The sequence below is a fragment of the Bos javanicus genome, chromosome 14 (genome assembly GCF_032452875.1).
Source record: "Bos javanicus breed banteng chromosome 14, ARS-OSU_banteng_1.0, whole genome shotgun sequence".
NCBI classification, from domain to species: Eukaryota; Metazoa; Chordata; class Mammalia; order Artiodactyla; family Bovidae; genus Bos; species Bos javanicus.
The window spans coordinates 65,788,384-65,813,832 of record NC_083881.1 but is presented as its reverse complement, the minus strand read 5'-3'; the positions used below and the strand labels follow the sequence as shown (position 1 = coordinate 65,813,832).

Below are 25,449 nucleotides of genomic sequence, written 5' to 3'. Positions count from 1 at the left end.
AATGTGATCTGGGGGTCAAACCTGGGTCTATATATTGGGTCTACCACTCATCTGCTATGAAATCTTGGACAAGTCACTTCATGTTCCCAAGTCGCAGTTTCCTTAGTGGCAAATGATAGTGATGTTATTTACAAAGTCCTTGTGAGAAGTTAATGAGATAATGTATGTAAAGTTCCAAGCACAATGCTCAGTCCATACTAGACCTGCAATTAATGATAGCTGTGAAAGTGAAGTCACTCAGTCGTGTCCGACTCTTTGTGACTCCATGGACTGTATGTAGCCTGTTAGGCTCCTCTGTCTATGGAATTTTCCAGGCAAGAATATTGGAGTGGGTTGCCAGCTATAGCCTGAGAAATCTACCTTCTATTCTCTTTTCTGAAAATAAAAAATGAATAAAATAAAATAAAAATTAACTTCATCTTGCTTACATGGTACTTCCCTCATTTTCTCAAAAAAAGACATCAAACTTCACAAACAGTGGAATACAATTGTCTCACCTGCAAGTTATCTCAACACATTACTGATCATACTCCCAGTCAGGAGGTATCGAATCAGCTGAGTGTTCCCTGATCATTACATCACCTTGCCATTCGATTTCTTATATGCCAATCCAGCCCCAGCTCTGGGAGGTCAGAAATTTCCACTGTAGGAACACAGCAGATCTGAACAAGCTAAAGGGCCCCCACTCTTTCTTTGCTGCAACAGTTTTGCTCTTCTAGAGTTACCCACAAAGAAATAACCTCTACTAGTTTATCAATTTAATGACAACGGATTCCTGACCTGATCCTAATCTATTTCCTCCAGATAAAAAAAAAATCCTAAATGTTGATTCCCTCAATGACAACCAATCTGCTTATACTTACTGTCAACCTCATAATTCCAACTGGCATAGACTAGTCTGGATAAAAGATAATATGTACGGCAGCAGAAATCTATTGGCAAATATTGGCTGATGCCAGATTCTGAAAGACCTGGGTTACCGAGCTGAAGCCTCGACATCCCGTGAGTAACAAGAGCCCAGGGAAGCGGGAACGGGAAGATGCAGAGCAGGGGCGGGACGGTCAGAGTAACGCTGGCACTGCTGGAAGCAAGCACGGAGTTCTCTGGACGTGCTCTCCAGGTCTACGCCCGTTTAAAAAAAAAATTAAATTTTAAATATTTACTGTCATTTTCTCCATTTCCCTCAAAAGATCTTTTAACAACTTTGCTTCCTAGAGTTAAGTCATCACACTTTTAAGAAGTAAGGAAAACAGGCCTATAATTTCTAGCTTCATGGATACAGGTATAAAAAGTATGCAGACATAATTTAAACTGTCAAGAATATTAAACTGGGCAACTCTTTTGAAGCTCCAATGGTAAAGGTGATGGAAACCAGAATTTTCAGCATATAACATTGTAGATATTTTAGAAAACTGAAAACTATATAACGCTTTCATATTTTAGGGAATATATAGATATATAATCTTTTTAGGGAACAAAAATGCTAAAGACACATTACCAAGTGGGGCTTTCATTAACTTTTAACATAACCTAAGAGCTCATACCAACTAATATAAGACATTTTAAAAAAGATTAACATCATGAGGAAAAACAAAACTAAAACTAATTATGTAGTTTCACGGAAAGTAAGTTCTGCCTCAGTAACTTCTTTACATTCTATACTACTGCTGCATTACACTATGACAAAACCAGGGATTACACTAACATCATTTGGTTCAATTTTTGGGTACATGGAAATCTCATATTATAGCATGATGTCTAAATTGTGGAAACTTAAAATACAAGGAAAGTTGGCTCATGAGATTTAAAACTTGCTCAAGCATATAAAGCAACTACATAAACCACTATCTGCTCCATTTAAAAATGAGTTTTCAATAAAACTTCTGTGACCGAAAAAAATCATGCTTAGGATATAAAATTATGACATAATCTGAATGTTTACTGTGGTTGTCAAAGCTAAAAGTCATTACACAAAACATGTGGAAATCTGTTATTTTAAAGCATGAGGTCTGATAAATCATTATAACATATCTCTTCCTTGAAACAGAATAATCTAATGTGAGTTCGATTCCATATATACTCATTTTTTAACTACTGTTTAAATGATGATGTTTAACTGTATGGACTACATGGGAAAAGTTGTTTATGTAGTGTCATAAGGAGCTCGGTAGCCCTCTGAAGATGGAACGAAGCAGTCGATGATCTTACTGGTCTGTTAAGAATCAGAAAACCTGACTTAGAAGAATTTTATAAGCTGTGGAAAACCGATGGTACCTGCTGATGGGAAGCGTGCTGTAAATGACCTTATCTGTCTTTTCAATCTACAGGGCGTATGACATGTACCCTAACAGAAGCTGGTTTTGGAGGCCACGAGACCGTCCAGTATAGTCTGTTAGCATGTTAAGCATGCAGAAGCCCTATTCTAGTAATATGCTCAGCTAGGAATGTAAGTGTTAGACTGCTTTCCAGGGCAAAGGCTCAGGAAACCCATCAGCATGAAAGATTAAAAAAAAAGAAAAAAATCACACCCCTTCCCACCCAGGATTAACTATCAATATCTGGCAATGTGTTTTCATCTTGTGCTTCACAACCCTCCCTTTCAAAGTATACAACCATAATGGGTATGTTTACTAAGGAATGTGAAGAAAGCAATGGCAGTGAGCCAAATGACTCGAAGCTATGAGCTTATCAAGCAGCCTCCTCATGGGATGTGTGTGTTGAGGGGGATGGGGCGGGAGGGGAGCGGCAAAAAGAAACAAAAATGTTGGAGAGGAAATTCCTACCTATATCCATTTTACATCAGCAAATCAGTTGACTATAACTTTATAGGCTCTACAGTGCAAGAAGTCATATATTGCTGCTTTTGTGCCCTTGGGAAGAAGTCCTATGTAATAAAAACCAGCCTGTGCTTAGACTCTGACACTGAGCACATATGACTAGGGTAGTGGGGGAAGAAAAAGGTCAGTAGGCATCAAGAGGTAATTAATCTGCTTTTGTCTGTAACGGAGAAATCACAATGTCCTACATTGTTCACTGCAATCTTAAAGAGCCATGTTTATACAAAGAGAAATGTTAGCCTGTGAACGTATCTCTGTCTTCATCACTGTAAGCAAAGGAGATCAGAGAGAAAGCTTTAACTGTCCTTTCAGCCCCGCAGCGCCCCCGGCACTGTGCCTCTCACGTGACGAGCAGTAGTAAGTATGCACCGAGCTGAATGTTCTGCCTGAGTATGCTCGTCCCTTGAGTCATCTTTCCAGTGTTTCTTCTTTTCCCACCTTAGCCCTTATGTCTTCCCTCAGCTGTTCCCCTGTGTTACTGCAGCTTCACTGATAATTTGGACAACATGAAATAGTATTATATTGTATTATTTGGGATGGAATTTTAGGTTTACTTTTTTAATCGGAAAAGCAAATGTGAGGAATTTTTTTATCTCTATCGTTCTATCTCAAAAATACTTTACAAATTAAATTTTGGATTAGTATCCGTCAATAGAAAGTTCCATAAACCCTCAGTTAAAGAGGAGTGGCTTTCTGCTGCACTAAAAGAAATTCTGAAACTTACTTGTGCCATACTCCTTTCACTGTTTCCCCCCCACCAAAACTTTAAGCCTTTTATTTTGTATCGGGGGTATAGCAAATTAATAATGTTGTGGTAGTTTTGGGTGAACAGCGAAGGGACTCGGCCATACATTCACATGTATCCATTCTCCTCCAAACGCCCCTCTCACGCAGGCTGCCACATAACACTGAGCAGAGTTCCCTGTGCTATACAGCAGGTCCTTGCTGGTTATCCATTTTGAGTGTAGCAGTGTGTACACCTTCCTAAACTCTCTAGCTATCCCTTCCCCTCTGGCAACCATAAGTTCATCTGCTAAGTCTGTGAGTCTCTCTCTGTTCTGTACGTTCATTTCTATCATTTCTTTTTATTTTTTTTTCTAATTTTATTTTATTTTTAAACTTTACATAATTGTATTAGTTTTGCCAAATATCAAAATGAATCCGCCACAGGTATACACGTGTTCCCCATCCCGAACCCTCCTCCCTCCTCCCTCCCCATACCATCCCTCTGGGTCGTCCCAGTGCACCAGCCCTAAGCATCCAGACTGTTAAATAAAGTCAAGAAACAAAATTTTCCATAACTGGCTGTAACAAGTAACACAGAACTATCCTGGTTTCTATAGAAGCATACTCTCAAAACAGAAGATTAATATTCAGTGGGGGAAAAAGCCACATACTTTTCATAGTTCCATCTTCTTCTTCCTCATCCTCGCTGTTTATAACCATGGTCCCCAAGTCAGACTCTAACATGGTGCTGTTGTGCTCGATCATGGTCTGGGCCCCTTCACTCATCGTGCTTGTGGCCCTCATGGTGCCCACGCTTTCCGAGCTCGTCTTCACCATGGTGTGGGAGTCCAGCTCATCCTCATCCTGCAGACAGAGCACAGCAATGAAGGCAGGCTTTTCTAACACAGATGGATATCTTAGAAACGAGCATTATCATATTTTTAATAATAAAAAAATTCTATTACTACTAATTTTCATGTAAGGACATACATACAGTGTTATCCTAAGCGCCAAAGATCCAACATAACCTAAAGAATTCAAAGGAAGGCTTTAGGTATTAAAACTCAAGCAATAGAAATTGTTTGATGAAACTGAAGGTGGCCAGTTGTTCTTAAAGTAGGATTAAGATAGATAAGGTAGATAATCAACAAAGAATATATAACAAAATAAATAAAAGAGAGCACATTAAAGACAGAATGTGTTGGCACTATTATAACAGCCTTAATAATGTTTATAACTTTGTACAAAGCCATTAGCTTTTAAAAAATTATTATAAATATACATTACCTAAAATCTACTATCTTAATCATTTTTCAGGGCACAATTCTATGGCATTAGGAACATTTACAGTTATCATCCAACCATCAACACCCTATTCCAAAAATGTTTCATTATCTCAAACAGAAATTCTGTACCCATTAAAAACTAACTCCTCATTCCTCCCTTCTCCCAATCCTATTCTACTTTCTCATAGAAAGTATGGAATCTCTGTTCTATTTTCTGTCACAATGAATTCACCTATTCTAGGCACCTTATATAGGTAGAATCATGTTTTCGTGTCTGGCTTATTTCATTTAGAAAAATGTTTTCAAAGTTCATCCAAATTGTCCCAGATGTCAGAATTTCATTCCTTTTTAAGACTGAATGGTTTTTCACCGTGTGTGTGCAAACACACACACCCCACCACCATCACCACCACCTTCTGTTTATCCATTCACTTGTTAATGGACATTAAGGTGTTTACACCTCTTGGTTATTATGAATAATGCTCTGAATACTGGTATATAAGTATCTATAGATACATGGTCCTTGATTTCTGATGGTTCAACTTGTATTTTTCAATGCTACAACAGTATAAAAGAGAAACACATTCAGTATTAACAGTACTTTGAATTTTAAACTTTTCCCAGCCTTAGCAACATTTGGTAGGAGCTACTCTCATGAAGCTCTGTGACAGCAGCAGCCAGTCACGTGATCGGGGATGTAAAGAACCCAACTTTTACAACCTTCTGTACCTATAAAACCATTCTGTGTTTCACAGAATGCTATGGTTCAGCACAGCATTCAACAAATTGTGTGGGATTCCATACTTTATTATAAAACAGACTTTGTGTTAGATGATTTTGCCAAATTGCAGGCCAATCTAAGTGCTCTGAGCACATTTAAGGTAGGCTAGGCTAAGCTAGGCTTTTTTTTTTTTTTTTAGTTTTTATTTATTTTTTTAATTTTATTATTTTTAAACTTTACAAAATTGTATTAGTTTTGCCAAATATCGAAATGAATCTGCCACAGGTATACCTGTGTTCCCCATCCTGAACCCTCCTCCCTCCTCCCTCCCCATACAATCCCTCTGGGTCGTCCCAGTGCACCAGCCCCAAGCATCCAGTATCGTGCATCGAACCTGGACTGGCAACTCGTTTCATACATGATATTATACATGTTTCAATGCCATTCTCCCAAATCTTCCCACCCTCTCCCTCTCCAACAGAGTCCATAAGACTGTTCTATACATCAGTGTCTCTTTTGCTGTCTCGTACACAGGGTTATTGTTACCATCTTTCTAAATTCCATATATATGAGTTAGTATACTGTATTGGTGTTTTTCTTTCTGGCTTACTTCACTCTGTATAATAGGCTCCAGTTTCATCCACCTCATTAGAACTGATTCAAATGTATTCTTTTTAATGGCTGAGTAATACTCCATTGTGTATATGTACCATAGCTTTCTTATCCATTCATCTGCTGATGGACATCTACATTGCTTCCATGTCCTGGCTATTATAAACAGTGCTGTGATGAACACTGGGGTACACATGTCTCTTTCCCTTCTGGTTTCCTCAATGTGTGTGCCCAGCAGTGGGATTGCTGGATCATAAGGCAGTTCTATTTCCAGTTTTTTAAGGAATCTCCACACTGTTCTCTATAGTGGCTGTACTAGTTTGCATTCCCACCAACAGCTTTAACAAGTGGTGCTGGGAAATCTGGTCAACCACTTGTAAAAGAATGAAACTAGAACACTTTCTAACACCATACACAAAAATAAACTCAAAATGGATTAAAGATCTAAATGTAAGACCAGAAACTATAAAACTCCTAGAGGAGAACATAGGCAAAACACTCTCTGACATACATCACAGCAGGATCCTCTATGACCCACCTCCCAGAATATTGGAAATAAAAGCAAAAATAAACAAACGGGACCTAATTAAACTTAAAAGCTTCAGCACATCAAAGGAAACTATTAGCAAGGTGAAAAGGCAGCCTTCAGAATGGGAGAAAATAATAGCAAATGAAGCAACTGACAAACAACTAATCTCAAAAATACACAAGCAACTCCTACAGCTCAACTCCAGAAAAATAAACGACCCAATCAAAAAATGGGCCAAAGAACTAAATAGACATTTCTCCAAAGAAGACATACAGATGGCTAACAAACACATGAAAAGATGCTCAACATCACTCATTATCAGAGAAATGCAAATCAAAACCACTATGAGGTACCATTTCACACCAGTCAGAATGGCTGCGATCCAAAAGTCTACAAGCAATAAATGCTGGAGAGGGTGTGGAGAAAAGGGAACCCTCTTACACTGTTGGTGGGAATGCAAACTAAGCTAGGCTTTTTGATAGGTTAGGTATATTAAATGCATTTTTGACTTAATCATAGCTTCAACTAGTGAGTTACTTAAGATGTAACCTCATCAAATGTTAAGGGGGATCTGTATTTGAGTCCCTGCTCTCAATTCTTTTGAGAGCACTTGGAAGTACAAATTATATGCTTTCTGCATTGGCTGCACCATTTTATACTCCAAGAGTGTACAGGGTTGCAACTTCTCCACATTCTCCCCAACACTTGTTCCCCGACCCCCTCCCTTTTGCTAATAGACATCCTAATGGATATGTGGTATCTCATTGTGGTTTGATTTACATTTTCCTAAAAACTAGTGATGTTTAGCATCTTTTCATGAGCTTATTGGCCATCTGTATATCTTCTTTGGATAAATCTGTATTCAAGTCCTTTGCTCATTTAGTGTTATAGGCTGTTTTTATTGTTAAGCCAAATAAGTTCTTTTTAGGTTGGGTTATTAATCCCTTATCAGATATATGATTTGCAATTATTTTTCTCCATTCTATAGGCTGTCTTTTTACTCTCTTGGCAGTTTCTGTGACACACAAAAGCTTTTATTTTGATGAAGTCCAATTTATCTTTTTCTTTTGTTGCATGTATTTTTGTTGTCATATCCCAGCCATTGGCTTTTAAATGAAATACACAGAAGAATCAAGTCAGTGACATAAGTATGAACCAAAAATGCTCTTTAGAATGTTCACCAAAAGATAAACTGGAATAGGGCCAAAAAACTAAACTAACAAATTCTGTTTGAGAAACCAAGCAATGTGCTATTTGGAAAAACTTGATCTTGTACTGAGATTCATTTATATCTACTTCACTTTAAGTAAAAACAAACAAACAAAACCTAAGTTCTGACAGAAAGTTGAAATGGAAATACTGGAGAACAGGAACATCCACTTTGTTCTCAGCAGTTTGACAGCCCTCCTCTTCCTAAACCTACAGTATAAACTCAGCATTATATCTCAAGTCCTTTGCTCGTCTTTCATGAGCTTCTCTTCCTTTAGAAGACTTCTTCATTCTTATGCCTTCAACTATCTTACGTGTTGAGGACTCACAAATTCTGAAAATCTTCCTGACTTTATTTACTACTTACAAGCTTAATGATGTTTAAAACTCAACAATCTCAAATGAGATCATTTCATCCATCTCCATGGCCCTTCTAGTCTGCCTCCAGCCCCAAAAACAACCACTGCAAAGCACAGGTATCTTCATTAGCTATCTGAGAGCAAAATTTCAATGTCTTCATGGCTTTACTCTTTTTCATTTCCTATATACCAACAGTTAACAAGTTCTTCAAAAAAATTTTCTTGGTTCCGTCTCTTCCATTCCCACTGCTCCTGAGTATATTCCTCAACTCATGTCTGGGTAACTGAAGGAAGAGCACCCCAACCTTCTAGAATCAGAGAGATGTTAGTTCAAATCCTAGTGCAAATCACTTACTAGACTTAAGACCTTTGCTTGGTGATTTGGTCACTCAGACGAGTCCGACTCTTGTGACCCCATGGACCGTAGCCAACAAGGCTCTTCTGTCCATGGGATTTCCCAAGCAAGAACTGGGGTGAACTGCCATTTCCTTCTCTGGAGGGTGTTCCCGATTCAGGGATCGAATGTGGGTCTCCCGTATCATAGGTGGATTCTTTACCCACTGAACCACCGGGAAGCTGTCTTAAGACCTTTTAGTAAAGCTATGTAAACTCTCTGAACTTGGGTTTCTTTCATTGGTGTTATGATGATTAAATGAGAAAAGATATGCCAAATGCTTCCATGCTACTAGGAATAAGGTAGTTTCACCTTTAAAGTATACATACTGCACCAATGTTTCTTGAAAACTACTTGTATTATATAATATTCTTCTGCTAAAGAATCTGCTAAATAATGGCTCCCAGTTCTTACCTGCACTGAAAGCTAAACAAAGCTGCCTAGACTTTAATGTCCTTGTTATCTTGTTTAACACAGTCAACCTATTTTCCCATTGTTCATGTATCATGCAATAGAGTCAGGCTGACCTCAACTGAGTCTCTAGCAGCCATAAACCCATATCATGCTATGCTCATTAAGACTTCATCTTTGTTTGTGTCTTCTTCACTACCCAGGATGGTCTTTCCTCGCTAATTCATTTTAATTAAATCCTATTACCTTCATGTGGAGAAGGAAATGGCAACCCACTCCAGTGTTCTTGCCTGGAGAATCCCAGGGACAGGGGAGCCTGGTAGGCTACCGTCTATGGGGTCACACAGAGTCGGACATGACTGAAGTGACTTAGAACAGCATAGCATTACCTTCATGGCTAATTCAGTCTTTATTAATTATTCCCTTTTTCAAACTTTGAGAATTTATAACCTGCCTTACAGGTTGCACTTCGGCATTTAAATTTATGATCTCATACTGTAACTGTTCTGTAAAATCTTTTATAAATATAATACCTATGGACAAGAAAGCCTTATCATAACTATCTCTGAATCTACTAAAGTACTCCATTCAGTACCCCATGAAGTGTAAGTATTCATTGTATATTTACTTTTTCACAGAACTATAAAATCATGAAGCTTTAATAATTCAACCCCTTATTTTATACATAAAAAAACCAAGGCCCATGGAAAGTAAGGGACTTCCCCAAGGTCACACACCTATTTAAAAGCAGAACTGGGACTAAGAAACTAGTTCCTTCATGTCTTAATCCATTATTCCACCAAGTACGTGTACCTTATTTACATTTTAAATTTTGATCTACTTGAATGTTTAAGGTAGAGGTGCAAGTTTACACTTTTCGCAGCTTACGTCACCAGATCTTTTGCTCAAAGGGCCCCATACAAATCACTTGTTCCATCCTAGTCAAAGCCACTGTCGTCTCTCAGATTATTACAACCACCTCCTAGCAGTTTTCACTTTTTGCCCTATTTGTTCCCATTAGTCTCCCATATAACAGGCAGACTGATCCTTTCAAAACACAAATTACATTATGTTACTCTCTGACTCACCAACCCCGCATTTGGCCTCCCGTCACAGTTACCAAAAAGCCCAAAATCCTTATCTTGGCCAAATGTGATCTGGCCCAGGAACACCTGCCAATCCCATCTCCTATCACATTCCTTCTCACTCACCAAGCTCCAGCCAGCCTGGCCTCCGGTGCTGTTTCTTGAGCATTTGAAGCATGTTCCTCTTCAGCCTTTTAAACTGGCTGATCTCTTAGCCTGGAATGCTCTTCTTTAAGGCAGTTTTATTTTCTTCTTAACTCAGGTCTCCATTTATATGCTAGATGTTACCTCTTTAGTGAGGCATTTTCTGACCACCAATCCAAAATCGAAGTCCCCATCAATCTTTTACCCTTCTATATTTTTCATCGCCTGTACCTGGCTTTTCTACCATTAGAATCTAAGTTTGATGAAGGCAAGGAAGCCTTCTTTTTCACAGATGAACTCCCAATGCTTAGAACACCTGGTATACAGTAGGGACTTCATACAAATTTATTTAATAAATGAAGTAATTAATATAATTACTTATTAATTCATTTAACAAGCATTTATTGTAAATTCATAATATGTCAAGGAATGGACTAGGCATTGGAGATACAAAGAATAAGAAACAGTTTTGCTCCACTTTTGTTTTTTTTAAGAAGTTTGAGGTCTAAGAGAAATTGCCTGACATATGAAAAATAAATTACAAGGCAATTTGTTAAATGCTGTGTTGGCAAATAACAGGAATAAAAAAAGCAGGGCCCTTCACTCTACCTCTTATCAAATGAAGAAAGCCTCACAGAGGATACTGCCTTTAAATTAAGTTCTTAAAGGATGAGAAGACTATAATACTTAATGTTGTTGTTGTTCAGTTGCCCAGTCATGTCTGATTCTTTGTGACCCCATGGACTGCAGCATATATATACACACACACACACATATATATATATACACACAATATTTAATATATGTACATAAAGGCATGCTTCATATTAAAACTTGTTTTTACAACAGAACTACACTTAGACATCCATTCTCAGTTTAGATACCCCAAGTCTGAAACAGGTGCCATATTTTTGTGTTGTTATATCAGCTTTTGTGCTTATCTACACTGATCATATACCTACTACACAATACTGTAATTGTAGGTGTATCTGACTTGTCCAAATCTATTGGACTATAAAATCTATAAGGGAAGTAATCAGATCTTGTTAACAATTATATATCTGGTACCCATTACAAAGTCTTGTTCTCATTACAAAATCCATTATATTAACATTAAAGCCCTATTTATGAGGTAGTGCTAAAGCACAGAATGTTATATACTAGGTTCTACCACAGAATTTTATTTAAATCAACTAGTTATTTAAAACACAGAATGGCTATAAAGAAACTAGGAGGAAAAATACTGTGAATTAGAATTATTCAGTCAATTATTTATTGAATAGGTATCATCAATGAGTTAAAAGCACTCTACTAAGGACTTTTTGTGGGTCATTCCTATTTAATCCTCTTATTAATACTGTGAGACACTGCTGTCCCCATTGTGTAACTGATGAAACTGAAGTTCAAATGGTTTAATCATTTGTCCAGGATCATATAACCAATAAGTGGAGAAGCAAGGATTCTAACCAGGTTGTTTGATTCTAAAGCCCAATGGCTAACTTCCAATTTTATAAGGTTTCAATTTATTTACAACATTTCTCGACTCTAGGTTAATTTCTATTATAGGTCAGCTATAGCATGTTTCATTTTGCTAAGTTAAGAGATGAAGAAACTGATATACGCATAAGTAAACTAATTTGCATGTGCTAAGTCACTTCAGCCGTGCCCGACTCTTTGCGACCCCAAGGACTGTAGCCTGCCAGGCTCCTCTGTCCATAGCATTTTCCAGGCAAGAATACTGAAGTGGGTTGCCATGCCCTCCTCCAGGGGATATTCCTGACCCAGGGATCAAATCCCGATCTCTCATGTCTCCTGCCTTGCAGACAGGTTCTTTACCACTAGTGCCACCGGGGAAGCCCAAACTAATTTGCACTTTGGTCAAAAAGTTAACAAAAAAGGTTGAGATTTACTCTTTTCAGTAGATTCCACTAAGGAAGGAAGAAAAAAGTTGATTTTCTACCAGTCCTTAAAAAAAATCTACTGCTAGTTTAATATCTTATTTTACTGTGGTTGCAACCAGTTAATTCCCAAAATACTAAGCTAAATCTATTTTTATATGTGTGAGTCATTTATCTCTCATTCTTGTAAGATTCAGTACTGTGACCATTAAATTTAATAAGAAACATAACATCTGGTTGATGTGAAATAATACTTTGAAATCTTTCTATATTCTGTATCGGAATTGAATCTATGCTGAGGTAATGAAGCTTGCGTCTCTGGATTCACATAACTGGCTTAGATAACCTATAAAATTATAAAAACACTGAATCAAGTTTGGAAGGGATAGCCTTTCCTGCGTATTACTTGCACTTACATAGTCACTTTGCTAAAGGATGCTAAACCAATTTACAAACTGACAGTAAAAGAAAAAAAAATGAGCAATCAGGTCACTAACGAGAGGGTGGCATCCAAACAGTGAGCAATAAAGCACAGAAGGGGTGAGGAGCTGTTTTCTTATGAAATTAGAAAACTCAAATACTAATAATTTGGTGATGGTGTTGAGAACGTTTCAGTTAACACTTTTTACTTTTCTAAATCATTAACTCAAATTATTCCTGATCTTTCATATGGCTATTAAAATTTCATTTGATTCTTTTAACATTTTCATAATAAAAGAGCTATTTATAATGTTTTTCCAAAGTTACACTTCATTTATACATACTCTGTTATTTCTTACAAGAGAAAAGCAGAAGGAAAACATGTTGATACTTTATAGAAAAAGGTCTGCAGAGCAGATGCTTCCCCACTGTAGAGAGCCGCCAATTCCAGTAAGGAATACAATAGCATTTTCAATCAGCGGTCATCATGTGCCAGGAATGCAAAACAGAGCACTGACGATAATCCAGGTTATGAATCATAAAATCCACATGGAATACAAATATTTGAAAACATTATTAGGAAATCCTACTCCACTGCTGAGACAGATTTATGCAATAACGGCCTGAGAAATAATCAGAGCCACTGCACTAGGTGTCTTTACATTTGCAATATCTTCCACCTTAAAAAATTTTCTAAATATTCAGCTACTATCTGATTTAAAGGATATTAACACAAACATTTTAGAAAGCATTTGTCATTTCTAACATGAATAAGACTATTCTTAGATAAATGGGTGTCTTTTTACTTTGCAATGTTCTAATTATTTTATTTTTCTCCTTGAAATGATATTAAATTCTTTATTACCTATACAATTCTATACCATTATGTTATCGTTACAGAACTTATCCCAGTGGCACTGATTCATTTAGATACTCCTGTTGAGTATTCAGGACTTCCCTAGTGGCTCAGCAGTGAAGAATCTGCCTGCAATGCAGGAGATGCAGGTTCGATCCCTGGATCAGGAAGATCCCCTAGAAGAGGGCACAGCAACCCACTCCCGTTTTCTTGCCTGAAGAATCCCTCATCCTGAAGGACGAGGAACCTGGTGGGCTGCAGTCCATGGGGTCGCATTGAGTTTGCATACTACTACAGCATGAGAAGGATTATTTTTCAGGAAAAAAAAAATGAATGTGATGAAATTAAAGTAGACACAAACAGATGGATAGATATACCATGTTCTTGGATTGGAAGACTCAATATTGTGAAAATGACTATGCTACCCAAAGCAATCTACAGATTCAGTGCAATCCCTATCAAATTACCTATGGCATTTTTCATAGAATTTTTTACATTCTATGTAAAAATTGTAAAATAGAACAAAATATTCTACAATTTGTATGGAAACACTAAAGACCTGACTAGCCATAGCTTTCTTGAGAAAGAAAGACAAAGTTGGAGGAATCAGGTTCCCTGACTTCAGATTATACAAAGCTTCAATCATCAAGACAGTATGGTACTGGCACAAAAACAGATCAGTGGACACGACAGAAAGCCCAGAGATAAAGCCACACACCTACGGTCACCTAATCAATGATAAAGGAGACAAGAATATACAATGGAGAAAAGACAGTCTTTTGAATAAGTAGTGCTGGGAAAACTGGACAGCTACACACAAAAGAATGAAACACTCCCTAAAACCACACACAAAAATAAACTCAAAATAGTGTAAAGACCTAAATGTTAGGCCAGATACTATAAAACTCTTAGAGGAAAACACAGGCAAATATTCTCTGACATAAATTGCCACAAGATCTTTTTTGACCTACCTCCTCGAGTAATGAAAGTAAAAATAAACAAATGGGACCAATTTAAAATAAAAGCTTCTGCACAGCAAAGGAAACCATACACAAGACAAAAAGACAGCCCTCAGAATGGGAGAAAATATTTTCAAGTGAAGCAACAAAGAATTAATCTCTAAAATATACAAACAGCTCATGCAGCTCAATGAAAAACAAAACGAAACAAAACAACCCAATCAGAAAACAGGCAGAAGACCTAAATAGATATTTCTCCAAAGACAACATACAGATGGCCAACAAACATGAAAAAATGCTCAACATCACTAATTAATAGAGAAATGTAAATCAAAACTACAATGAGGTATCACTTCACACCAGTCACAATGGCCACCATCAAAAAGTCTACAAACAAATGCTGGAAAGGGGTATGGAGAAAAGGGAATCTAAATTGATATAGTCACTACAGATGGTGGTTCCTTAGACAACTAAAAATATAACTAGCATGTGACCCAGCAATCCCACTACTGAGTATATACTCAGAGGAAACTGTAATTCAAAAAGACACATACACCCCAATGTTCACTGCAGCAATATTCACAATAGCCAGGACATGGAAGCAACCTAAATGTCCATCAACAGTGGAATGGGTACAAAAGATGTGGTCCATGTATACAATGGAGTATTACTCAGACATAAAAAGGAACGAAACTGTGTCATGTGCAGAGGTGTGGATGGCTCTTGAGACTGTTATACAGACTATGCTGCTGCTGCTACTGCTGAGTCGCTTCAGTCGTGTCCGACTCTGTGCGACCTCTTAGACGGCAGCCCACCAGGCTCCCCCGTCCCTGGGATTCTCCAGGCAAGAACACTGGAGTAGGTTGCCATTTCCTTCTCCAATGCATGAAAGGAAAAGTGAAAGTGAAGTCGCTCAGTCATGTCTGACTCTTATCGACCCCATGGACTGCACCCCACCAGGCTCCTCTGTCCATGGGATTTTCCAGGCGAGAGTACTGGAGTGGGTTGCCATTGCCTTCTCCATATACAGAGTATAATGTCAGAAAAAGAAAAACAAATATCATATATTAACATATATATGTGGAATCTAGAAAATTTGCAAAGCAGAAACAGAGACCCAGACATAGAGAACAAACATATGGATACCAAGGGGGCAAAAGGGTGGGATGAATTGGGAGACTGGGATTGACATATATGCAATACTATGTATAAAAAATATAACTAATGAAACCTATTGTATAGCACAGAAACTCAATTTGGTGCTTTGTGGTAACCCACATGGGAAAGAAATCCAAAAAAGAGGGCATATGTGTAAATGTATGGCTGATTTACTCTGTTGTACAGCAGAAACTGACAGACCAGTGTAAAGCATCCAAACTCCAATTAAAAAAAAATTAACTACAACATTATGGACCCAAAAGGCCAAACTGACTTTAAAGAAAAAAATTGTAAAAGATTCTAATTCGAATAGATGAATACAGATAATGAAATAGATAATGCCAGTTATATATAAGCAAAAAAAAAAAAAAAGACAATGGAATTTCCTACTTCGGCACATGACAGAGGCACTGAAATCTAATAACTAATTTGTGGTCAAAGAGTCAAATAAGAAATCAACATGGCATATGCAGTGCAGCTTCAAGGAAATGAGCATAAAATTGGGGAAACCTGTGGCAGGGATCTTTCACTTTTCTCCCCATGCAGAACTAAACCAGAGCTTGTGCTTACATGCTAACCTGCGTCACCAAATAGATTTTAATCATTCTTGACTTAGAAAAGGCAAAAATCAAAGGGAAGTCTTGTGCAGTTGCTTGTATGCCTCATGCCATGGAAGAGTCCTGTGTACTATTAAAGTAAAGGCGCTCTGCACTAGGGCACGTTAAAACTCCTGATGCGACCGAACAGGGCACGCATTCCCTTTACATTCCACTTCCAAACATGGAGAGGCTAGCACTTATTCATCGCTTCTGTTATCCGCACATCTACAGTGTCCACTGTTTCCAGGTTACAAGTGCAACAGCCCACAGCAGGAGCATCTGGCTAACTCTGGTCTCGTTCCGTGCTACCTTCAACCCAAATGAGCTAAGAACTACTGAGAAAACATCAGAAATATTTCCCTTCAAATCGCTGCCCTTAAACACTGCTTCAGTGCCTGACAGGTTGGGGGAAAAAGTCATAAATTGATATTCGCCCATTAAATATTGCTAAGACTTAACAGTATCTGGAAATCTGTACAAAGAATAAACTTGCTTCCCGCTGCTGTAAGTAGGTGGTCCTTCTACTTCACTGCAAAAGCAGCAGCACAAGAGCTTATACAGCTGCTGCCTTTGACGTATCTGTCTTTAACAAACAGAAATGTCTGCCTTCATGGATCCTAGCTTTTTGCATGTTCACGGGCATGTTTTAAAGTTACATCAAAGCTTTCAGGATCTCCAAGAGTCATAAAAGACTTGTTCATCAGCACAACAAGCAGAAATGGTGAGAAGGCGTGTGGGCAGGACTTCAGAGGCTCCCTGATGCAAGACGGTACAAGTTCCTGGCATTGCATTAAAAGCTTTCAAACACAAGATTATCTTACATCCCCTGTGCACAATACTGATATATCACAGAGTAAATTAAAAGGTAAAGCAACCCTAACCATGACTTCTCTCTTTTCTCCCACAGCCAAAAGCACGTCAAAGGATGAACAAAATATAAAGATTATAAAATCAAGCATTTTAAGATAAAAGGAACTTCTTTAAAAACTGTTGTTGTTACGAACAGTTTATTAAAAATCCACAAGAGGGCACCAAAGACAAAAGGCTAGAACAAATTCCATTAATTTGTGACTTACACACATAAAACAAGTTTATAAAATAGGTTATTAAATTTACTAACATACTATCAGTATTTTTCAGAAAGACTATTGGCCACTGATTTTTTAAAAACCTGACATATTTTAAAACAGCACCATCACTGCCATGTTATTTTTCATATAAGCAGTATTTATGTTTCTCAAAAGACATATCTATATTCATTAATACATTCAGTAATCTATCTACGTATCTACATGCAGTAATCGCCCCAACGACTTGCATAAAATAGCAGGAGCTCAGGAAACTTGCTGACTCTACAAAATTGACAGAAACATACAATAGGAAATATCAAGTACTCATATCACTTTGTCATTGCATTCTAAATTACACTGATATAAAAAGATTTATAATTGCATTATGTTCTTAGAACAAACAGAACTTAGAGCTAATTTGTCTTTGAAAATAATGTCTTTTTCTCATCTTTTCTTTCTCCTACTCCTTTTCTGCTCTATTAGGATAGTTTTTAGCAATAATCAGAAACTTTAATAAATACTTAACAAAAGAAATCTTTTATAAACTCAGAAATGATAACATTATAAAATGACTTTAAGAAATCAGCTTCCAAAACATACAATTTAGAAGAAAACTGTCTGAATCACAACAAAATACCAATATTAATTTTAGGACGCAGTTTACATTACTGAAACTGCTGATACAAATGACATTCTGGGGCAGAGAAACGTCAAGTCAGGGTAACAAAAACAAGCAGTTCCCCCCAAAACAAATATTTATGACACGTGTGATTTATGCACTGCTCCAGAAATACTCCATGTGCCAGGACATACCTGATTATTTTAAATGTAGATACTTTCGGTGTTGATGATAATCTTGGGGCACTATGCTAAATAATAAGGGGTAAAGTCAGTTAAAGTCCATTGCAAAGAACTGTACACATATATTTATTGACTTGATAAATCTGAAGTATTTGTAAGCACTTACTATGTGCCAGGCAGTACGCTAAGATATAGTCTTTGTCTTTGAGAAATGCACAGGTTAGTGGAGAAAATTAGAAAGTAGACAAATATAAATACAGTGAGTTAAGCATTCGCACAGAGCTCAACGCAGGATACCACGGGAGCACACAGGAGCTCTTTAATTTCAAGATCAGTTGGATAAATACCTAGGACTGCAACTGGTAGATCTTATGGTATATTTAGCTTTGTAAGAAACTCTCTAACAGTGGTACACCATTTATGCTTTTCCACCAACAATGAATGAGAGTTTCTGGTGCCAAGCTTGTTCACCAGCACGTAGTATTGTCAGGGTTTTTTTTTTCCATTTTAGGCATTCTAACAAGTATTTAGTGGCAACTCATGGTTGGTGTAACTTGCAATTCCTGATGACAAAAGGTTTTAGGCATCTTTTCACATGCTTTTTTGACATTTATGATCTTTGACAAGGTGTCTGTTCAGTACTTTTCCCCGTTGTTTAAATTGTCTTGTTTTTTTATTGTTGATTTTTAAGGAGCTCGTGTATTTTGGACACAAGTCCTTTCAAATAACGTTCAGCTCAGTTCAGTCGCTCAGTCGTGTCCGACTCTTTGCGACCCCATGAATCGCAGCACGCCAGGCCTCCCTGTCCATAACCAACTCCCGGAGTTCACTCAGACTCACGTCCATCGAGTCGGTGATGCCATCAAATAAGGTAGTGCTTTGCAAATATTTTCTCAAACTATGGCTTATCTCTCTCTCCATTTTCCTAATGGTGTCTTTCACAGTGCAGTAGCTTTAGTTTTAATATCACCAGTTGTTTTTTGTTTTTTTGTTGTTTTTTTTCCCCAAGGATCTTGGTTTTGGTATTTTAACTCAACACCAAACCAAAGGTAACACAGATTTTATACTATGATTTCTTCCAGAAGTTTTCTGGTTTTCAGTTCAGTTCAGTTCAGTCGCTCAGTCGTGTCCAACTCTTTGCGACCCCATGAACCACAGCACTCCAGGCCTCCCTGTCCATCACCAACTCCCGGAGTCCACCCAAACCCATGTCCATTGAGTCAGTGATGCCATCCAACCATCTCATCTTCTGTCGTCCCCTTCTCCTCCTGCCTTCAGTCTGTCCCAGCATCAGGGTCTTTTCAAATGAGTCAGCTCTTCGCATAAGGTGGCCAAAGTACTGGAGTTTCAGTTTCAACATCAGTCCTTCCAATGAACACCCAGGACTGATCTCCTTTAGGATGCACTGGTTAGATCTCCTTGCAGTCCAAGGGACTCTCAAGAGTCTTCTCCAACACCACAGTTCAAAAGCATCAATTGTTCGGCGCTCAGCTTTCTTCACAGTCCAACTCTCACATCCATACATGACTACTGGAAAAACCATAGCCTTGACTGGACAGACCTTTGTTGGCAAAGTAATGTCCTGCTTTTTAATATGCTGTCTAGGTTGGTCATAACTTTCCTTCCAAGGAGTAAGCGTCTTTTAATTTCATGGCTGCAATCACCATGTGCAGTGATTTTGGAGCCCCAAAAAATAAAGTCAGCCACCGTTTCCACTCTTTCCCCATCTATTTGCCATGAAGTGATGGGACCGAATGCCATGATTTTAGTTTTCTGAATGTTAAGCTTTAAGCCAACTTTTTCACTCTCCTATTTCACTTTCCCCAAGAGGCTCTTTAGTTCTTCACTTTCTGCCATAAGGGTGGTGTCATCTGCATATCTGAGGTTATTGATATTTCTCCCGGCAATCTTGATTCCGGCTTGTGCTTCCTCCAGCCCAGCGTTTCTCATGATGTACTCTGCATTTAAGTTAAATAAGCAGGGTAACAATATACAGCCTTGACGTACTCCTTTTCCTGTTTGGAACCAGTCTGTTGTTCCATGTCCAGTTCTAGCTGTTGCTTCCTGACCTGCATACAGATTTCTCAAGAGGAGTCAGGTGGTCTGGTATTCCCACCTCTTTCAGAATTCCCTGGTTTTACATGTTGTATTAAGGTCTATGATCTATTTCAAGTTAATTTTTGTGAAAGCCTTGAGGTATATGTCTGGGCTCTTTTTTCTTTTCCTCCATATAGGCATCAAGTTGCTCCAGCGCCTTTAAGAGATTATTCTTTCTCCACTGAGTTGCCTTTGTGGCCTTTCCAAAGTCAGCTGACTATATTTGTGTGGGTTTGTGTCTGAGCCCTCTATTCTGTTTCATTGATTTATCACTGATAATACATGTCTATTCTTTTTGTAATACCACACTGTCTTGATTATTTTATTTTTACAGACGTTTGTAAATTGGAGTCTTCAAACTATTTTTTCTTATTCATTATTGTGTTGGCTGTTCTAGGCCTTTTGCCTTTCCATGTGATCTTTAGAATCATTTTGTTCAGCAGTTACATGTTAGCTTGCTAGAATTTTTATTGTGGATGAACTGAATCTATACATTAAGAAGAAATGATATCTTAACCACATTTTGAGTCTTTTAATCTGTGAACATGGAATGTTTCTCAGTTTTTTTTAGAACTTTGCTTTTTTAAATCAGTGCACACAGGTTCTATACATATTTTGTCAGATTTAAGTATTTCTTTTTTCGTTAAAAGGATTTTTCAGAATTTCCAAATTCCAGTTACTTATTGCTGGTAAACAGAAAGCAAATGAATATTTTACATTGCCCCTGTATCCATGACTTCACTATATTCACTTATTATATAGTTCCAGGAGTTTTTTTTGCCGATTCTTCAAAATTTCCTAGAGAATCATGTCTATGCAGGCCTTTTCAGTCAGTCACGTTATCCCTTTCTTCTAGGGCCTTTCTTCTCAGTATAAAAATTTAGTAATATTCTGACCATTAAACAACTAAAGGAAAAACAACAAGTTATTCATAACCAGACTTCTTGATAGTCAGAGCCTTTGTTTCTTTCCTTCATCATGTTCTCTTTCCACCTTGTATCATACTGTGGCTGAAGTACTCTTTACAGGGCAACTTTCTGGGTAAGATGAGATCATTTAGAACCTATTTAATTTGAGGTGTCCATGGGTCATCCAAGTCTTTCTGTAGCAGGAAGCAGCATATGCATTTTTTTAACCCCAAGGGAGAGAGCTCAGGCAGTTAGGGAATCAACAGACTTTCTGCATCTGGTGATTAAACCTTAAGCAAGAGTGGGATTGCTCAAAAAGTCTTTAAAGAAAAACATCGGCTGCTGCTTCTGCTGAGACCACTTCTTAGGTCACCTCATTTGCCTAATTAACTCCTTATCCTTCAGGAGTCATTTCAGCCTTTGATCCCTCTGGAAAGGGAGGCTCTTTCATGGTACTCCTCCACGGCTTTGGTTTGTTGTTGTTGTTCAGTTGCTAGGTTGGGTCTGACTCTTTGTGACCCCATGGACTGCAGTGGGCCAGGCTTCTCTGTCTTTCACTATCTCAATGGAGTTTGCTCAAACTAATGTTGACTGAAGTATCTGCTAGAATGTCTAAAATGCCAAAAACAAAACACCCCACAAAACCTGACAATACTAAGTGCTGGTGGACATGCTCAGGAACCAAAACTCTCATTTGCTGGTGAACATGAAAAAATGGTGTAACACTGTTAGAGGACACAGCAGTGTTTTACAAAGCTAAACATACCATGGGATCTGCCAATTACAGTCCTAGATATTCTACCAACTACAGTCCTTAGGTATGTTACCCAACTGATCTGAAAATTTCCATCCACACAAAATGTTTACAGCCACTTTATTCATGCCAAAAGTTAGAAACGACCAAGATATCCTTCAATAGACGAATGGAAAAACAAATTGTGATACATCCATGCAAAGGAATACTGTTTAGTTAAAAATTAAAATGGGGTTAATTTTAAAAAGGGATGAATCTTAAATGCTTATTGTTAAGTGAGACAAGTCAGTCTGAAAAGGCTACATACTGTTTGATTCCAATTACACGACATGGAAAAGGCAGAACTATAGACGGTAAACAGAAGAGCAACTGCAGGGTTTGATGGGTAGAGGGGAGCTGAACAGGTAGCACAGGGATTTGGGGGCAGTGAAAGTATTCTTCAGTGTACTGCAGTGGTAAATATGTAACACCATGCATTTGTCAAAACTCATAAGATGTTTATACAATAAAGAGTGAAGCTTAACGTATGCAAGATCTCAGGATGTAATGCAGAATGTGACACACACCAAAACATCTAACTGCATTACAAATGTATGAAAGAACTTCACTGAGCAAGGTGGGCAGAGAAGGTACTAACCCAAGTAACCCTGAAAGTGCGTGGAGTTTGTAAGACTTAAAAAGCATCGTACTAAGCACCGTGCTCTACTTGATAAAGTTGTTCCCATGGGGACATGCTTAACAATTCAGAAACGACTCTACATGCACACAGGAACTGAAACACTTGGCAAAGTGGCTGGTACAGGTGCAGGGAACCAGGTTTCTCACCACTGCGGCAGTTATAAACAAGCAAGGAGACAGACAGAACGACCCATGTGGTAACGGATTAGAACTCAGAGACACCAGTATGAATTCACGCTTAGTTTAATATAGAAACAGATGAAGATATATATATATATATATATATATATACACATGCACACACATATACGTATGTATGTATGAAGACACAGTATACACACATATATATATATATATATATATATATGTATCTGCTTGGTTTATCTGCTGAGAGGAGTCGATAAAGGGACAATACTCCCACAGCAGCAACAAGTACACCTACAGTCCGGATCATAGTTTCTGATACCATTTGCTAATAAGGAACTAGTCTCCTAGGATTCTAGAAGCTGTGGCAGGAAATATATAAACTGAGTCTAGAGGATCTTACAGTGTCAGAGAATAAGGAAGAAGTAAAGTAAAAGCAAACCCACAATGATGCGGTTATGTCAAAGGGACAAAGGAGTCAATCATAAAAGGAGGCTCCAATGTCCACAGCTGGAACAACTGGAACAAGAGAATAGTACGGAAGTATTGGATTATAACTCAAAGTGTAAACTAAATAACCATGAGTCAGTAAGATATATATGACTGAATAAGTAAAGGGAGAAAACAGACAAATCTCCTATACAGAAGAATTCCAAATAACTTATGTAGACACTTTGCCCTCCAAGAGGGGGAGCATAACTCCCCATTTCTCAAGTGTGGGCTCCATATTATGATGTCCTTCCAAAGAGTACAGGATGGAAAGGAGGAAAGAGTAATTTCATCGTGCAGAAACCTGACAAACACCATGTCAGCCAAGTGATCATGGTAACACTGACAGTGACAAGTCATATTAACAGAGCGTACTTGTGATAATGTGATACAAGAAGAAACACAGACTTGATCTGTCTCCAGTTCCTGGCACAGTGCTTCTAAAACCCTTATAATTTCCTGAGTGATATGCGTGGGAGGAGCACATTTTGGTATTCATAATAAGTCCCTTTCCACCATATCTGGGTTTTGCTAATACGGACACTCTTAAAGGATGAGGGCTGGCTGCCAGAGGAACCATGTGATTAGAGGGCTGGAACTTTTAGGTCTACCCTCCTGACCTCCAGGAAGGAGAAAGGAGTTAGGGATTGAGTTAATCACCAATGGCCGATATTTTAATCAATCGTATCTCTGTCGTGGAACCTCCATAAAACCTGTAAAAGGAGTGTTTTGGAGAGTTTCCTGGTTGGTGAATACACTGGGGTGCCAGGAGAGTGACATGTCCAGAGTGGGCATGGACCCCCACAACCCCCTTCTTCATACCCCATTACCCCAGGTGATTCTTCCATTGGGCTATTTCTGAGTTATATCCCATACTTGTAATAGTAAGTAAAGTGTTTTCCTGAGTTCTGTGAGTTATTCCAGAAAATTAATGAATCTCAGGAGGGCACTATGGAACCCCTGACTTATAGCCAGTTGGTCCAAGTACGGGAGACCTACACTTGTGAGAAGCATCTGAAGTGAGGGAAGAGACGGATTGGTGAGACTGAGTCCATAATCTGTAGGGTCTGTAGGGTCTGTGCTAACTCCAGGTCGTTAGCATCAGGATGAATTAAACTGTAAGACACCCAGTTGGTGAACCAGAGAATTGTTTGGGGTAGAAAACCCACACATCTGGTATCAGAAGTTTTACAAATAGAGGAAATGAGTTTTTCTTTAATGCTCTTGATATAAATGAGATAAGACTAGCCTTTAGCTCTATAGTCTCTCTCTCCAAAATGAATAACCTCAGTGTCATCGTAAGAAAAAAACATCAAACAAATCCCAATTGAGGGACATTCTACAAAATACCTAATTAAATTCCTCAAATTTCTCAAGGTCACCAAAAACAGATAATCTGAGAAACTGTGACAGCAAGAGGAGTCTAAGGAGACATGGGGTGGTGACTAAATGTTAATGAAAAGTGGTATCCTGGATGGGTCCTGAAACAGAAAAAACGACACCAGGTGAGAACTTAGTAAATATGGATAGAGTATGGATCTTAGTTGAAAACATTTATCAAGACTGGTTCATTAATTACAACAAATGCAGTGCACTAACATAAGATGTTAATAACAGGGGAAACTGGATATGAGTATATGGGAACTCTGTACAACTACTTTCACAATTCTATAAATCTAAAAGTGTCAAAAATTAAAAGTTACTTCAAAAAATAAAATGGAAGAAGTTCTTCACTTTTTTATTTGAATAAATAATACTAAATAAATACTTACTAAATAAATATTTACGCTATAAAGCCCAACACTAGAATCTACAGTTCAATGGTTCTTATCTACATTAGAATCAGCTAGGGACTTTAAAAAAATTCTGATGCCTGGGCTTCAGTTTATATCAATTACATCAGAAATTTTTCAGAGTAAGGAATTCTCCATGGTCCAGTGGTTAAGATTTCATGCTTCCACTGCAGGAGGCATGGATTCGATCCCTAGTCAGGGGTTTAAGATCCCACCATGCCCAGAGACATGGACTAAATTTTTTTTTAGTTAATTAATTAAAAAAAAAAAAAAAAAAAACGAATTCGCCAGAGTAAAAACCAAGGATTACTGGGGGATTTTTTTCCCCTCCAGAAGTAGATAGGTTGTTCAAATGTATAAAGAGAGATTAAGTGACAGTCATTTGCTGAATATTCAATGCATGCATGCTAAGTCACTTCAGTTGTGTCTGACTCTTTGCAACCCCATGGACTGTAGCCCACCAGGTTCTTCCACCATGGGATGTTCCAGGTAAGAATACTGGAGTGGGTTGT

General features: G+C 38.0%; 1 protein-coding gene across 3 annotated transcripts in view; it reads right to left on the bottom strand.

Moving 5' to 3' along the window:
* STK3 (serine/threonine kinase 3) overlaps positions 1-25,449 on the bottom strand; it is a 310,098-nt gene that overhangs the window by 94,013 nt on the left and 190,636 nt on the right. For all 3 annotated transcript variants that reach the window (XM_061439280.1, XM_061439281.1, XM_061439282.1), the window contains exon 9: positions 4,235-4,427. In XM_061439280.1, coding sequence (XP_061295264.1) covers positions 4,235-4,427 — 193 coding nt within the window. The remainder of the gene's footprint in view (positions 1-4,234; positions 4,428-25,449) is intronic.